The sequence below is a fragment of the Tursiops truncatus genome, chromosome 15, assembly GCF_011762595.2.
Source record: "Tursiops truncatus isolate mTurTru1 chromosome 15, mTurTru1.mat.Y, whole genome shotgun sequence".
Lineage (NCBI taxonomy): Eukaryota > Metazoa > Chordata > Mammalia > Artiodactyla > Delphinidae > Tursiops > Tursiops truncatus.
The window spans coordinates 59,935,104-59,952,288 of NC_047048.1; the positions used below are offsets into that span (position 1 = coordinate 59,935,104).

Consider the following 17,185-nt stretch of genomic DNA (forward strand, 5'->3'; position numbering starts at 1 on the left):
GAATGTGAGGGCAGGAGGCCCAGTGGGTGGGGTCCCCAGGCTGGGCAGCAAGCAGAGGGCAACATGAGATCATGGTGTCTGGGCCTCCTGGTCCAGTATTTCTGGGGATGGGATCCCTTCCAGGCTGTCCCCCAGGTTAGACCCTCCCTGGGATCCGGATTCAAAGAGTCAGGCTGCCCTTTTCCCTCACCCTGCAACCTCCTCACTGGACAAAGGGAGTGAAATCAGGGCCCAGAGAGATGGGCACTGGTCCAGGCTCACACAGCAAGTCCAAGGCAGGCTCTGAGCCCAGGGCCCTGCTTAGGGACTGGGGCTGAGGGGACTGTCTTCATTTCTTGACTCTCTGGAGGGACATGGAGGGGGCTCATGCCCAGAGCTAAGTCTGTGCCTCTGTGTGCACTTGACCCCTCTGCATGTTCCCCCACCTCAGAGCATGGGCAGTTTTCTTCCCCCCAGGCTCCCACCCCAGTTAGATGCTCAACCTCATCAGGGGGGTGGGCGGGGCAGGATGCAGAAGCCTGGGATCCCCGAGTCGGGCCAGCCTCCCCATCCTCCTACAAGCTCAGGACACAGGCTGGGAAGGGACTGGGGTCACCAGGTCTCCACAGGAATGCACCACAGGGAACAGTGCCCGGCAGAGGCCTCTTTCCCTGACCCAGCTGAGAAAGAACCCCCGCCCCCCCGAATCTGTCCTTGTCTCCGTAACTGTCTCTGCGCATCACACACACACACACTCATGTACACACGGAGACGTACTGACCCACTCAGGCACACACGGTGGTGCGAACCTCTCCTCACCCGTGCCCTGCTCTCGCAGGCCTCTGTCCCCTCCCCTTTCAGCCACGAGGCCGCCTGAATGCGACAGGACAGACCCTCTTTCCCTCCCCCCATTGCTCCATGGGTTCCAGGCTGGGGTCCGGCACACACGCTAGGGAGGGTCCGCACAGCTGGCCGGGCATTCTTCCACCCCCTTCTGGCCGCACTGAGCCCGCACCCTGCAGGTGCCCCCTCCACCCCGGCTCTGGAGTCTGTGGGAACCAGACAGTTGGGGCTGTCCAGCCGGGCTCACTTCCTCCCAGGCCCCAGGGGACCTGCGGAGGGAGGAGGGAGCCACAGAGACTGAAGCCAGCGTGGCCGCCTGCCCGAGGGGGATGTTTTGGAGGGGACAGGGCTGCCTGCCCAGCAAAGGGGTCTCCAGCCACCTGAGCATCACCTCATGGGACATAAGACCCTCCAGCAAAGACCAGAAAGTATCCTTGGCCCCTCTTCTCTCCCTATACCCATGATCCAGGTGGGGGGACTGAAGTTCCGGAAGAAAGCCATCTGCCTCAGCAAGTTTGGTGTTGGAGGGTATGGGGACAGTGAGGTTTCAGGTCCCTAAGTTGTTCCTCTGATGGGGACCACGACTATACCCACTTCTCCTGCTTCTACCCAAGGGGGCAGCTACAGAAAGCCAAAGGTCAAGGCTCAGTCTCTTCTAATCTGTACCCAGGGTAGCCACCGCCTCCCCCCATGAGGGAAATGCTTTCTCAGAGTCACCAGGAGACCTCAGAGAGCTGGGGGCTCGGGGAGTTCTCCCAGTCACGCCGGAAATCCAGACAAGGGAAGTGTGCCTGCCTTTTGAACCTTGGGTTCCCTGTCTGTGCAAGGGGTGAGGGGTGGCTTTTTAACCCTGGCATGCCAGGATTCAAAAGAAGCCCGCCTCCCTCTGGCGGGGGTCACCCTGTGGGCCACGCTGCATCCTCACGCAAACTGCAGGTAGGGGCAGGGGGGCAGAGCCACACAGACCTGGTTTTGATTTCCTCTCTGCCACTCATTGGTCATTTGGAGCCGGAGCTAGTGAGCCCCAACTTCTTTGAGTCTCAGTTTCCACCACTGTTAAATGGAGATAACATTCCGTACCACCCAGGATTCGGTGAAAGGATATACACGCGTCCAGGACAGGATAACTGCCACAGATGGCCACAGGTATTGTGGCTGCTCGTAATGTGAGGTGCTGTCACAGAGTTTGGGGCTGGAGAATCAGCCCCTTGGTCCAGCCCAGCCTCACTCCTGCCTGGTGTCTCTCCTGGTTGCATCCCTCCTCTCTCTCTCCCACTTCCTCGGCCTTCCTGGGAAACTCCCTGAGAAGGTCCCCAGCAGGAGAAAGCCTCATGTGGGACATTCCTATCTGGGGTCCCCCGTCCCTGCCATACCACCCCACAACCATACGCCCCCCACGGAGCCAGGTGTCCTGGCCCTCAGTCCCCAACCATCCAGCAAACTGACCCTCATCATCACACTGGCTTTATTGGCCCTGAGAGCCATAGAGTAAATCCCAAGGGAGCCCTGCTTCCCCTCACCCCCAAGTCTGTCCAGAGACCCTGGGCGCTGGCTGAGTGTTCACCACGCCAGTCTTGGCTTCCTGTCCCGGCTGTTGTGGGCTTGCCAGGCCTGCGTCCTTTGAGAGCTCCCCAGATCCTAGAGTCAGGCTCAACCTGGAGGGCGTAGCTGGCAGAGTCTCTGCAGGGACTGCCTGAGGCCGGCTGGCTTCACTCAAAGAAGAACATTCCTGGCGTCCGGTATAGGCAGGAGGTCAGCCCCAGTGGGTAGCCGGAGCTTCCCTGGACAGGGAAGCTGCCTGCAACCCAGGGTTCCTTGGGGTCTGCTGGCAGGGGCAGCGGGGCCCGGAGAGAGGCTGGAGGGGTGGGTGGTGCAGGGGAGGGGGCTGCTGAGGCCAAGAGGTGCTCAAGGCCAGGATCAGTCCCCATGCAGAAATTCAGCGCCTGCAGCCGGCACTGGTAGCTGCCCCCGATGGTGGCCTCGGAGGTCAAGATGGGGGCAGGGGCCTTGCTAAACCCCTCAGCCTCAGAGAAGCTGGCAGGAAAGCCAAATGCGGGGCTCGGGGAAGATGAGGTGGCCACGGGGAGCTCCCCTGGCCCTGCAGGCTTGGGCGTGGGCATCTCCTTGGGCTCCGAGGGTGGCCGAGGCCTGGCATTGGTGGTGGCCGGGCACACACTGGCTGGCAAGGCCCCCACCAGACCCCCAAAGCTTAGGCCCTTGGGCTCTGGCGGCTCCAGTGGGAACGGGCATTGCATGCCAGTCGCAGCGTCGGGGGCTCCTAGGTCCTGGCTGGTGGCTCGGAGGGGTCTGCGGCGCACCTTGGCGGGGCCCTTGGCTCCCTCGGCGCCTGCCCGTCGGGTGAAGCGCCGGCGTCGGCGCAGGAAGCTGCCGTGCTCGAACATGTCATGGCAGTCGGGGTCCAGCGTCCAGTAGCTGCCCTTGCCCGGTTTGCGATCATCACGGGGCACCTTGACAAAGCACTCGTTGAGGGACAGGTTGTGGCGGATGCTGTTCTGCCAGCCGGGCCGGTTGTGGCGGTAGAAGGCGAAGCGGCCCATGATGTAGCGGTAGATGCCACTGAGCGTGGCCCGCTGCCCCGGTGAGCTCTGGATGGCCATGGCAATCAGGGCGATGTAGCTGTAGGGGGGCTTGGTCGGCTCGGCCGCAGGGGCCAGGGGCCCGGGTGGGGGCTGCTGCTGCATGCTGACCGGGCTGGCCAGGCTGGCGGCTGCCGGAACCACGGGGGCCAGGCACGGTGTCCAGGGCTGGTGTCCGGCACAGCCTGCCCAGGCTGGTTAAAAGGCCCACTGGCCCAGCCTCCCAGCCTGGAAAGGCAAAAAGGGGTGGGCCCGCCAGGCTGCCCTCCCTTCTTCCCTCGCCCCCCTCCCACAAGGCCCAAGAGGGGCGGGCAGGAGAGGCCAGGACTGGGAAGCCGTGAGCAGCTGCCAGGGGTGAGGAGACAGGAGGGAAGGGACTGAGACCCTTAGCCCACATGTGCTGGCTGGTGGTGGCTGAGGAGGGACAGGATGTGAAACTGAGCGAGACAGAGACGAAACAAAGAGAGATAGAGGCCGAGATGGAAAGAGAGAGTGAAAAGAGACAGAGAGACAGAGACAAAGAGAGGTAAGGGCATAATAAGAGGAAGACAGGAACATACAGAGAAGATAGAGGCAGAGACTTAAAGAGAGACAAAGAGCAGAAAGAGACAGAAAACAGGGAGACACACAGAGAGCCAGCCCCACGCACGTGCACACGTGCACACAGAGTACAGAAAAAGAATCACTGAATGAGAGAAAGAAAGGAATCCACAGAGAGGAAGAGGAATACACACACACACACACACACACACACACACACACACACACACACACGTTAATGAGAGAGGAGAGAGGTAGCATCTGTGTTTGAACTGGAGAACAGGGAGTTCCTGTGAGAAAAGCCTCAGGGGCCTCTCGAGTCCCCACCTCTGGTTCCCCCTTTCTTTTCTCTTCCTCCTCCCAGGCCTGGGGTCTACTTTCTTCTCCCCACAGTGCAGAGCACTCGAGGTCACACTATTCCCTGCCCTCGTAGCTCTGGGGTCTACGAAGGGTGGGGCACCTAGGGTGGGGACGAGGGCCGGCCCAACCCCGTTTGCTGAGCCCTGGCGCCCTCTAGTGACTAGTGTGGGGAGGACAGACATCTGGACAGAGCCATCCACCCTCCCAAGAGGCTCTCAACCAAAATCCTGGCTGAGCCTTCATTTCCCATCTCTAAAATGGAGCTGAAGACTCTGCAGCTGTCCGGGCTGTGGTGGAGAGGCAACGGGCTCCCTTACACTGAATCCAGTGCCCTTTGAGAGCCTGGTACAGAGTAGGGGCTTGGGCATGACGAGGACTGTCACCCTGAGCTGAGGCTCCCCGATAGCTGCAGCCTTGGGCCGAGGGTACAGCGAAGCCCAGAACAGTCAAGCCTTCTGAAGGATGGGGCAACCTCCTCCACACTCTCCCACCCACAAGTAACCAAGTCATCGGGCCCCTACTGTGTGCCACTCTCCATGCCAGGTCAGCTCCCCTCCCCTCTCGACATTTACTTCTCAGACCAACTCTGCTCCAGAGGCCTTAATAGCTTCTCTTGAGTAGATGAGGAATGTGAGGTTCAGAGAAGTTAAGTGACTTGCCTGAGGTGGCACAGCTAGTCTGTGACAAAGCTGTGATTTCAACCCAGAATTCTGTAACTCCTTAACACTACTCCTTCCGTGAGGGGCAGGGGTAGAGGACTGTCACTGGGCCCCCACTGGAAAACTGGCTGTGACCCCCAAGGGAATAGGGAACCATGCTTTGCTCTATCCCAAGTGTCCAGTATCTGCCTGGAACAGAGTAGGTGCTCAATAAACATTCGTTGAATGAATTTTAAGACTGATTCTGCCCTTTATTGAATCATACAGGTTTCCCCCCATAAAAGTGGCTTATTAATGTATCACTAAAAGATTTATTATGTTGCCATCTGTAAGAGAATTCCTATAAATAAAGTCAGAAATCAGAAAAGGTAAAAGGTCTGATATCTGGGGTAGAAAACAGTGACTTTACTGACAAGGCAGGGTCACTGCTTTCATGGTGGAGAGGGCTCCCTCCCAATTCTCAAGGACTCCCTACAACTTACAGTTTGCAAAGATTGGGGGGGCTTGGGCAGGGGCTGGACTCCTGGCTCCCACTTTGGCTTCTGTCCTAGGCCTGCCTCAGTTTCTCCAAAGACAGTATCTACTGGCGGTGGTTCAGTGGTTAGCATTTAAAGCCCCAGGTTCAGGCTAAGTCCTCTGTTTTGGGACCCCCTCCCCTCACAATCCCCACCCACCCCAAAAGAAGAGAGACTTGTGGCAGGTGAAAGGAGGGTCTGGAAACTCACAGCCCCTCAGAGGTGGGGCAATTCTGTTACTGGTTGGGCTTCAGTCTAATCTATGCGGAGGGTCTTATTATTGGTAAACTCAGCCCCTTTTCTTTTTGGCTGCACCTGGGGGCTTGTGGGATCTTAGTTCCTCCACGAGGGATCCCTCGAACCTGGGCCCCCAGCAGTGGAAGCACAGAGTCCTAACCACCAGGGAACTCCCAGTAAACTCAGCTTTAAGCAAACCTTATAATGGATCAATTGCAGGTAAGGTCTGCTTTAGGTAAACCGCTATGGGCATGTCCGGCTCTTCACAAAAAGATGAAGTCTTGTTTCTGACCTAATTGCTATTTCTGGAACCTCAAGGTCGAGTTTAGTTCCCAAGCCTGACGCCCCAGGCCCAGCTGCCCGGCTGTCCGCTTATGCGCCTCCTTCCTGGGTTCCCGGGGCTCCATCTCATTGGCTGAGAGGTTGAAGGCCGTGACTGGCTTCCGCTGTCTCAACCTACCTGGGCGATGAGTGAGGCGAGACCTAAAGTCCCCTGGCTCAGCTAGGGCAGGGCTGGGGTGGGATCTGCACCCTGTGGGGACTGCTTTAGCGGGTACGGGAGGGGGAAACAACCGCTCAGGGCTGACTCAGCTGTGTCAGCAGGTGAGTGACGCTGTCGGGGTTGCGGGGCTGGGAACGCGCCACCGAGGCACCTGGCCGTGGAGCTTCGAGTGTAGGAGGAGCTCCCGCGCGAAGACTGGCTCCACCTGCGGGGTGGGGGTGGGGCAATGAGCCAACCTTCCCCTTTACCCACACCCTTTGTTGGGGTCGGGGGACGGGAGTGACAGCTCCTCTCCACATGCATTTTACACGCAAGGTCTTCCAGATCAGATAAGGCAGGTCCAGAGCGGAGCTGGGACTGGAGGGAGCAGTGAGAGGTCGTTCGGGGAGGCTGGAGGGTGCGGTTCTCCGCTGGAGTGGGAGGTGACTCACATGGGCCATAATGAGACGCTCCTCAGGCTGGTCCGGGGGCCCCGGGTACTCCTCGCCAAAGCACAGCCGGATCTGGTACTCGGGCTCCTGGCGACCATGATGCAGGTGGGCTCTCAGTTCTACGGGCACCGAGACTGTGGGGTCTGGGCCAAGATGGGGCGTCCCACCTGGTGCCCATCTTGTGCTCACATCCTATGCACACGTCCCGTAAGCCCACATCCCCATTGTGTGCCCATGCCCTATGCCCACTTCCACGTCCCCACACCTGCCTCATGTCCCACATCTGCTCCCACTTCTAGGTTTCATGCCCCGTGCCTCCTGCCCTATGCTCACTATCATGCCTCTATGCCCACCCCATGCCCACTGCCACTCACCTATGCCTATCTTGTGTCCAGTGCCCCCGATGCCCACCCTATGCATAACGCCCTATGACAACACGTGCCCAAGTCCTATGCTTATGTCCCACACCCAGTGCCCCAGCCTGCCTCGTGCCTACACCTCCCATACGCCTATGTCTAATCTGTGCCCAGCCCTCCCGATGCCCATATTCGTTCCCACCCCCGGTGCTTCTGCGTCATGTCCTTTGTTTCCATTCCCACTCCAGCCCAGCATCGTCAAGTCCATCGCCCCGCGCCCACATCTCGTGTGCCCACTCTCCTCTGTCCGAGTTCCTTTGCCGACCCCAGTGCCCGGCCACTCCGCCCCGCGCCGCCAGCGGCCCCGCTGTCGCGCTCTTACCCGCGAGGAAGCTGCGCGTGTCGAGGAGCTGGCAGGTGCGCTCTCGCTCCAGTTTGTTGGGCCGCGCGCGGTGCGGGGCGAGCGGGCCGCGCCAGTACACACGGCCCTGGCACAGGCGCTTGGCGAAGACGCCCTCGGGCGCCACCCAGAGCAGCACTCCGCGCTCCAGGTGGGGCAGCAGGCGCCGCAGGACGCGGGCGCCGGGCGGCGGCTCCGGGAAACGAACCTGCGCGACGCGCGGCGGCGACCCCAGCAGGAGCTCGGCGGCAGCGGCGGCTGCGCGCGGACTCAGGCTGCAGCCCTCGGCCGCGCGCGCTGTGGCTTCGCGCACCAGCTCCGCGCCATAGAAGAGTCGCACGTGCAGCCAAAAATCTGCGGGAGAGGGAGGGGACGCGCGCCCGGCGTTGGCGGCGCCGGCTCCCCCTCCCCTCACAACAGGGCAGGGAACCCAGAGGTCACCCGGCCGCCACCTCGGGAATTTTTGACACTCCCTCGCGATAAGTAATAATAGTAATTCTAGTAGTAGTGGTGGTAGTAAATAATAGCAGCTTCCAGTATAAACAAACTGGTAGTTGAGCTTCAAAAGCATAGGGTCTGGGGCCATCAGTACAATGGGGGCATGACACTGACGCCCTCCCAGCCCAAATTTCTGGGATTCTAGGAGTTTCTTCCCGGTAAATATTTTTAATGCCGGTAGAAATAATAATCATCATAATAATAGCAACAACAACAACAAAACAGCAGCCTCCCATATGAAGAGCTAGCAGTATGCTCAGTGGTTAGGGCTGTGGGCTCTACAGCCAGGCCCTTGGGTTCTAATCTCTCACTGCCCCTTAGGAGCTGTGATCTGATAGTAACTTTCCCAGGGTTACTAACTGTGTGACCTTGGGCAGGGTTCTTAACCTCTGTGTCTGGTTTCTGCATCTGTAAAATGGGGAGAATGGCAGTATCTATCTCACAGGGCTGTGGGGAGACTTAGAAGGAAGCCTGGTATAAGCTAAGCCCTCAACAAATGTTAGCTGTTGTTATCTGGAGTCTGGGCTGGGTGCTTTGGGTGGGAGACAGAGGCTATTCGGCACCAACCCTAGGTCCTCCCCAGTTCTGCACAGCGGTCAGGGGAGAGGGCCTTCGGATTCCTTACCGGGGTTGCTGAAGTCCTCAGAAGGCAAGGGGCCCCAGGGGTGAGCAGGATCCTGAGCCTGGTACCCTGGAGAAGGAGGGGAAGCAGTAAGGCATCGCCTCACCCTGGGTCCCTCGACCCCTAGATCAAGGTCCTGGAAGAGGCCGGGGAGGAGGCAGGGGTGGGTGAGGAGACCCAGTCCTTACTGTGGCCAGCCAAAGGGCCTGGGGGCAGGGAGGCCAGCCTGGGGGGCTGCTTCTTGTCTTTATCCTCTGTGACTAATCTGGAGCCAACCTGAGCATCGGGAGAAAAGGTCGTGAGGGTGGAAGAGGAGACCTGTGGGCCACAGGAGCTCCCAGACAGTCTAAACTGGGGCAGGGGGAGGTCTGGACAGACTGAAAGCCAGCCGGGCTTGATAGGGACTTTGAAGTTCACCCCGTAGAGTTAAAGAGAGAGTTGATGGGGTTTTTGGAGGTGAAGCTCATTGTGATAGGGAGAGAAAAGTACTAGCAGTGAATGAGGAGATGGGGTGATAGAAATGGGGTGATAGAGCAATGGAATGGGGACACTTGGGACAGTGGAATGAACCAGGCTAATGGGGAGATGGGAACAGAGGAATGAACCGCAGATGACGGGGGAGAGGTGATGGGGTGGAGTAAGAGTGACACAGACAGTGATGGAGATAGAGATGATAGGGGTGATGGCAACAATGAGAGCTAGAGGTGATGCAGGTGAAGGGAATACAGTGATGGAACTGGATCTGATGGGATGAGTGGGGACAGAGTGATTGATCCCATGATGACAGGGAAGAGGGGCTGAAATGGGAGAAAATAGGGCTGGCGCAGACAGAGAGATGGAGGTGAAGATGGTGGAGACGATGGGACAGAAATGATGGAGTCAAGGAGAATAGAATGAAGGAGATGAAAATGATGGCAGAGATAGAGTAGAGGCAGGAAGTAGAGCTGATGGGTGGGAACAGAGATGGGCAGGAGCTGATGGAGAGGATGAGATGAATGCGCTGGAGATTATACAGGGGGTGGTATGGGTGCGAGGTGCCTGGGCTAGCAAGGCTGTAGGGGCTGGAAGGACTCACTGACCTGCTCTTCTGTCTTGCAGGCCAGCTCTGTCACTTCTCCAGGGGGCACCTGCTGGCTATGAAGAATGCCCTCCTCTTTAGAGGGGGCACAAGCCCTGGTAACTGGATGAAGGAAGAAATAGTCTGTGGTTTCCTGGGCCCCAAGGGGAACCCCCCAACCTTGTCTGAGGTGAGCCCAGACCAGAGTAACCCAGCTCACTGCATGATCTCAGGCAAGGCCCACCTCTCTCCGGGCTCAGTTTCCTCCTTTTCGAATGGGGAGATAAACTGTAAGGTCCTTCTAGGTTTACCAGCCCATGAGCTTATTTAAGCTCAATAAGCCCACCATTTCCCATTTTACAGATGGGCAATGTGAGGTCCTTATTGCCCAGAGAGCCATCCTCAGCTGCTACCTCCAGGGACAGGATGGTACCTGGGTTGTGGGCACCGGCAGACAGGAGCCGGTAGACCTTGTAGGGGTTGGAGATGTCCAGCTGGTTGAGCGAGCGCACCTCACAGAAGTCAGCGCTGTTGTTGAGGGCACAGCGGAGCCGCGTCTTCCAGGTGGAGGGGTCCTCCTTGTCAACGCCCTCTAGGTGCTTGCCCTTGTATATGGCCCAGGCCTGGGGGTGAGCAGGGGCATTGGGGGAGGAATAGCGTGGGAGATGGGGATGGTGCCGTGGAAAGGGATGAGGGCTGCCTTGCCTCCCACCCTTCTCTCTCTCTCCCTCTGTCCTTCGGCCCCTCCCTCCTTCCTTCTCTTCCTCCCTCCCTCCATCCAACACATATTCCTTGAGCTCCTGCTGTGTGCCAGGCCCAAGTTAAGGACTAAATGGGGAACAACAAGACATACATGGTCCCTGTTCTCAAGGAACTCAAGTCTCATGGGAGAAGGCAGCCGCAAACAGCTGAAAGGAAATAACTATATTCCAAATTATGGATTGTGATAAATAAAAAAAAAAATACGATGGGATATAAAATGCTGGCAGTGACTTGCTATCTGGAGAGCCATAAAACGGAATCCTTACCTATTGCCACAAACAAAGTGGACTGCAGATGATTAAAAAACCAAAAGTAAGGGGTAAGACTATAAACTTAATAGGAAAGAATGTAGAAGAAAATCTTCTGGGGCAGAGAATGCTTCTTAACCAAAACTTTAAAGGCATGAACCATAAGGCAAAAACATTGCAATGTCTGAAATCAGCAAGGGGCTAAGATCTAGAACATACAGGAACTTCTGCAAATCAGTAAGAAACAGAAAGCATCCCCTAAAGAATCATTCTTATCAAAGGACAAGGATGGGTGGTTTACAGAAGAGGAAACCAGAATCCCATGAGCATAGGAGAAGGTACTGAAACTCATTAGTGCCAGAGAAATGCAAATAAAAGTATGAGATATCACCTGTAAGCTTACAAAATTTAGCCAGTTGGATAAGCCAGTAGTTGGTTGGGATGTGGACACAGTTGGTGGGCATGGAATGGGAGCAGAGTCTCTGGAGGGCAATCAGGCATGCCTAGTCCAATTAAGTATAAGCATACCCTGTGAGCAGAAATGCCAATTCCAAAGGAATTCTCACAGAGGCTCATGAGGGGACCAGGGCAAGGATCCACTGCAGCGTTATTTGTGGTCTGGAAAGCAAACTTGTGTCCATCCCTGGGAAAGTAGGTGGGGGAGTGCGTGTAATAGATGCCCACTGGAGAGTTCTAGGCAGCATCTAGAAACAAATTAGATGGACAGAGAACAAGAATAGATCTTCAGAGCATGACCTTGAGTGAAATAAAAGTAAGACACAGAATGAGATCTATGACACAATTATGATGTATATAAGGTAAGAATACACACGAAACAGCAATGCCCACTTTGCAAGAAAACATACAAACCAAAGGTACTCATTAAACACATTAGAATGACTGTTGTGGTAGAGGGACTAAATAAATAAATAAATATGAGGGACCGCTTTAGAGAGGGTGATCAGAAAAGGCCTCACGGAGGAAGTGGCATTTGGGCTGAAGCCTGATTGAAAAGAAGGATGGAGTCGGACAAAGATCTGGGGGAAGGCTGTACTAGGTCGAAGGAACAGCAAGTGCAGAGGTCCTGGGGTAGGAGAGATTCAAGGAAGGCCAGTGAGGCTGGAGCACAGTAGTCAAAGGGGAGGACAGTAGGAGATGTCTTGTTCGCATTGCTCACTTTCAGGGATGGGGGGCGGGGGATTTAATTGATAAATCACGCTCAGTCATTGCTCTCGGAGGAGATCCCAGGCTTAGTGGGACACCAGACTGAAAAGCCACAGTTCCTCTGTTGGTGTCTCTTGCCAGTGGTGAGACCTTTAAGGCTTGATTTTGCTGTCTGTAAACTGTGCCGATAATACCTAACCTCACCTGGTTGTGGCGCGTGTAAGATGAGCGGTCTACGTAACGTGCTTAGCACAGCACCTGGCACACGCTGCTTGTTTATTGCAGTACTTATTCATTACGTTAAGGATGCTCTAACTCAAAGGTAACCTGGGCTCAAGGCACAGGGTGTTGTCACCATGACGAGAGAGGGATCTTTGGGGACACTGCTGTGCCCCTAAGCATTTAAAGTGGTGCCTGGCACACAGGAGATGCTCAGTAAGTATTTGTTGAATGAATCAAATTGGGCCTCGAAGGATAAATAGGACGTTGCCAGGTGGAGTGACGTTCCCGGCAGGGGGAACAGCTCGAGCAAAGGCATGGAAGCGCGTGACGCGCAGGGGTCAGTGGGCAGCCTGGTGTGACTGGAGCTGGTGTGCGTGTCTGAGGGTATGTGTACTGTTGATTCTTGTTATTCCTGGTAGTTGTGTTCTATAAAATTTACACAACCACTGAGTTAGCAAACACTGAACCATCACTCCTAAGGGAAATACAAGGCTAGGTTCCTGCGCGCCTCTGGTCACCCCATTTTCATCAGTTGGTCAATACATAACCTTGTTCTATGAGCGTTTCTGTTGAAGGACACCTTATTTAATATAAACTGTTCATTCATTAACAGTGAACTCATGGCCAGCAACCCTGTAACTCACGTCTGAAAGAAACTTACAGACGTCACAGCCTTCCTGTGCTCAGGAATACTGACAGCGCTGCAACACTGTGTAAGCTGGGGGGTCATTTTAAACAGTGAAATCACCAACAAAAAGCACAAAAATATTAAAAACGTGGACTAAATATTGTCTGCGAAAGGACACCTGTTTACAGTAGAAGAGCTGAAACTAGAGTTGTCACCTTGCTCAACCTCAGCTGGGAACATGCATGTTGGTGACAATTTTTTTTTTGCCATCCTGTGCATGTCTGTGAATGGCTGCAAAAGTGCCTTGAATATCAATTTTGAGATTACATATAATTTTAGCGAGTAAGAGAATTTGTAAATATGGAATCTGTGAATAATGAGGATCAACTGTGTGTGGTGGGGGGGAAGGGGAAGAGGAATTAAAGGAAGAAGACAGGTTGAAGCTGGATCATGAATGTCCTCGAAGGCCAAGCTTTATCCCGTGGACTTTGAGGCACCAGGAGGGCCTGAAGCCAGGGAGTCACATGTGTGTGTCAGGGGTGGGTTGAGGGATGGGTTAAAGCAGTGCCAAAGAGGGACAGGGAGGGCCCGTCCCCAGAATCTCCCGCTTCTGAACGGCACATAGCCTTAAGGGGCAGGCCAGGTAACCACCTGTTCAACACTTCCTGAACCAGTCCTCTGTGGGCCAGGCACTGCACTCAAGGTCACCACTCACGGGCAGCTGGAGGAGGCAGACTCATACAAGGCACTTATAATTCATAGGGAAAGCGGTTCCATGGAGGAAGCAGAAGGAATCAGGGATGACTTGGGAGAAGCACTGAGAGCTTCATAAATGCATTAAGCAAATGAATGCATCAGGGAAGGCTTGTCTTTAGTAAGAGATGTTTAAGCTGAGCATGATGGGAGTTGGCTAGTGAAAGTGAAGAAGAAAGAGTGTTCCAGGCAGGGGGAACAGAATGTACAAAGTTCTCACGGTGAGAGAGACAGGAAGCATTTGGAGACTGAAGGGAACTGTCTGGCTGGGTCTAAGGTTGGGGAAGGAGTGGAGAGAGACGGACAGAGGCCAGGGAGGAGCAGTTCATGCAGGGCTTTGAGGTCTTGGTAAGGAGTTGGGACTTTATCACAAGAGCAATGGGGAGCCACGGAAGGACTCTGAGTAGGAGAGTGCCAAGGCAAGATTTACATTTAGAAATATACCTCTGGAGGACTGAGGGGAGAGCTGAGGGATGGGAAAGCAGGGCATTCAGTTATCCTGGTGAGAGATGGTGGGAACTGGTCCACGTAGACGGATGAAAGAGCAGTTCTGCAGTAAGAGCCGAAGACCTTGGAAATGGATTAGAATGAGATTGCAGGAGAGGGGAGCGGCCAGGATTCAGGTGCCCAGCTCTGGGGTCTAGGTGGCGATCCGTGCCATCTTCCATTTTGGGAAATACAGACGTTTGTAGGAGGGAGCTGACGAGTGTGCTATTAAGGAGGTGCTGAGTCTGAGAGGTCTGGGCTGTCAGACCAGCAGGCTTGGGGCTTGGCTGGGAGGCTGGGAAACGCTGGGCTCCACACTGAGGCTGTGGAAGGGGAGAGTGGGACGTGAGGAGGGAGGTCCAAGAGAGAGTGCTGAGAGCCCCAAAAGAGGAGAAGAAGGGATGGAGGCTGAGAAGCGGGGTCCAGGAAGGTAGGAGGAAAACAGGTCAGGGTTGGAGTGGGGAGGGGACACAGATCCTGGAAACCAAGTGAGACTGTTTCAAGAAGGGAGGGTCCACTAGACACAAACCCACCCAGGGGTCCAAGAAGATGATAGTAATGGCATCCTTGGATTTGGCAAAATTAGAGACGTTAGCAGGAGGGAGAGGAACCACACTGTGGGTGGGGGAGGAGCGGGGGGGCGGGTATGAGTGAGGGCGTTGATGTCCAGAAGACCCTTTCTAGGTGCTTCACCCTGTGAAAGGAGAGGGGAGGCCAGAGAAGCAGGAGCTGGAGACGTGGTGTTTGGGATGGTGGCGGTGGCCTGGGATGCGGTTGGTTGCTTTTTGCTCACAGGAGAGATTCCAGTTTCAATCTTGGTGGGAAAGAGCCAGTTTGGAGGAAGTTAATGGTGTCTAAGGAAAGGGAGGGCATCCCTGGAGGAGGTCCCTGAGAAGGGCTGGTGTTGGAAAGCACAGAAAATGTCCCCGAAGCTGCTGGGGTTAACAGTTTACGTGTGGGAAGTGGAGGGAATTTCCATGGTGGCGGTGGCATCTAATTTCCTCAAGGAGAGGGAGGAGAGGTCCCCTGAGGTGTGGGGATGGTGCAGGTTATGCAGCCCTTGTCTGATTCTCTTTTAAGAGGGTGTGGGAGGGTCTCCCATGTATACAGAACACTACCCTCAACCTAGAGACAACTGAGGTTAAGGGGTGAACCTGTGGCCCGAGGTGACAGCGTGTCGGGTCGGTTCCGGACTCTGCGACAGTGTGAGCGCAGAGCCCTCCCGGGCCGGGCTGGCCACCCCCGGCCCGCGCATCCTTACCCTGAAGAGCGCCGCGTCCTGCTGCGCCTGGTAGCCCTGCTTGGCTGCGTGCTTCCAGGGGATGCGGAAGAGGGTCTTGCCCGCGTCCTCCCAGCGCAGCCCAGCGTAGCGCCCGCTCTCGATCTGCGCCACCAGCCAGTCCCGGAGACGCAGGGGACCCCCGGCCCCCGCCATGAGTCGCCTGCTGTCGGGGACCCTCCCTTCGTCCCTCCGCCATTGGTCGCCGGCCATCGGGGACACAGTGCTCCGGGGACCAGGTCTGGGGAGCGCGGCGGCCAGACCCAGCGCGACAGGGGATCGCGGGGGCCACCTGGACGGCGAGTGGAGGCGGCGAAAGCGAAAGGCTGGGCAGGAGGTTTCACTTTCCTTTCTGCTCCCCAGAGGCCCTGTCGCCCCTCCCCGTGTCGCCTGGCCCGGAGGGCGTCGGTCCTCACGTCGGGGGCAGCTAGAGGCACCACCAAGACCCACTGAAGGGTACGGGGTGGGGTAGCCCGGGTTCTTCTCATCCCTGGAGGGGGCCCCCGAAGGGCGCTCAGAGGCATCCCTTGCACCATCCCTGCACCTGTTTTCTGCTCTTCCCAGCCTACCGGAAACTTAGTCTCTTTCCAGGACCTGGACTGTAGAGGTGGGAAAAGCATAGTGCTTCTCAGACTAACTCCCAGTAGAATTGGGAGGCAGAGACTGGTTTAAAATGCATACTCCTAGCCGCCATCCCAGACCTGAAGAATCAGATTTTCTGGGCAAGAAGTCCAGGAACGTGCATTTTAAACAAGTCCCGCCATGGGATTCTGATCCAGGTGGTCCATGGGTCACCCTTGGAGAAATATTTCCTTAAATATTGGGAGTCCCTTTCTGATTGCTCACCATGGTGCTGGGCCTGGCTGAAGCCTTTTCTGCAGTGTCTCAGTGGGTTCTCACAACAGCACGTGAGATGAGTGTAATTACCTACTTTGTTAAGAGGACTGAGGTCACAGAGCTAGTGCCTGGGGGAGTCAGAATCTGAACCCAGGACCCTCTGCCCCCAGAGCCCAGGGGCCTGAACAGTGCCCCACACTGCCTCCCAACAGCTGCGCCTGGAGTTTATGGGTTCTGGGTGGGGTCCGTGACCCGCCCAAAGTGTATGCAATTTTTTCATCTCTACGCATTTTTCTAGGGTTTGTATCTTTCATTAAATTGTCAAAGGGGGGTTGTGATATGAAAGAGGTCAAGTAGCTCAGACCGCTCCACCCTGGCTGTGTACCTGGGAAAACTGAGGCTCTGAGAGGGAGAAACCACCCCTCACTGCAGGGAGCACCGAGCTGGATGGCCAGCCAGTGTTGACCAGAGGCTGGGAGCACTGTCCCTCATGTGTACCTGTCAGGGGCCTTGCTTCATGATCCCCACCTTCTGTCCTCATATGGCAGCAGCCACCCAGTTCTGACATTTCTACAGTCACAGCCAGGATTCAAAATCAGAGCTGTGGGACTCTGATGGAGCACAAAAAATTTCATATGATTAAATACAAGAGTATGGGACTTCCCTGGTGGTGCAATGGTTAAGGATCCACCTGCCAATGCAGGGGACACGGGTTCGATCCCTGGTCCAGGAAGATCCCACATGTCACGGAGCAACTAAGCCCATGTGCCACAACTACTGAGCCTGTGCTCTAGTGCCCGCAAGCCACAACTACTGAGCCCACATGCCACAACTACTGAAGCCCGTGCGCTTCGAGCCTGTGCTCCGCAACAAGAGAAGCCACTGCAATGAGAAACCCGCGCACCACAACGAAGAGTAGCCTCCGCTCGCCACAACTAGAGAAACCCTGAGTGCGGCAGTGAAGATCGAACGCAACCAAAAATAAAATAAAAAATTAAAAAATAAAATAAAATAATAAATACAAGAGTAATAATTACATCTAAGCAGGAGTATTGATTGTGTCAGGCAATCTCTTCATTTTTTTCTGGGGGCGGTGGGCAGAGTCATAGTAATGACAAGGATGGGGTCCACAGCCAGACTGCCTGGATTCAAATCCCAGCCCCACCACTTGCTAGCTGACCAGCCACTTCACAGGGCTGCTTGGGGATTC

At 55.7% G+C, this 17,185-nt stretch overlaps 2 protein-coding genes across 5 annotated transcripts; both read right to left on the reverse strand.

Moving 5' to 3' along the window:
- Positions 1-2,273: 2,273 nt before the first annotated feature.
- Positions 2,274-5,625, reverse strand: FOXS1 (forkhead box S1). The gene has a single exon (XM_033840172.2). The coding sequence runs from the start codon at positions 3,522-3,524 to the stop codon at positions 2,532-2,534; it is 993 nt and encodes a 330-aa protein (XP_033696063.1). The 5' UTR covers positions 3,525-5,625; the 3' UTR covers positions 2,274-2,531.
- Positions 5,205-16,414, reverse strand: LOC109552641 (interferon regulatory factor 4-like). 4 transcript variants are annotated; one of them, XM_033840170.2, is made up of 8 exons: positions 15,121-16,346; positions 10,030-10,219; positions 9,619-9,719; positions 8,728-8,815; positions 8,543-8,608; positions 7,402-7,773; positions 6,664-6,782; positions 5,205-6,437 (listed from the first exon to the last, which is right to left on the reverse strand). In XM_033840170.2, the coding sequence occupies exons 1-8, from the start codon at positions 15,349-15,351 to the stop codon at positions 6,327-6,329; spliced, it is 1,278 nt and encodes a 425-aa protein (XP_033696061.1). In that variant the 5' UTR covers positions 15,352-16,346; the 3' UTR covers positions 5,205-6,326. The 4 variants fall into 4 exon arrangements, with proteins under 4 accessions (XP_033696061.1, XP_073648951.1, XP_073648952.1 ...); XM_033840171.2 differs by having other exon boundaries at positions 6,300-6,437; positions 6,664-6,750; positions 15,121-16,407; XM_073792850.1 differs by having other exon boundaries at positions 5,205-6,782; positions 15,121-16,404.
- Positions 16,415-17,185: the final 771 nt, after the last annotated feature.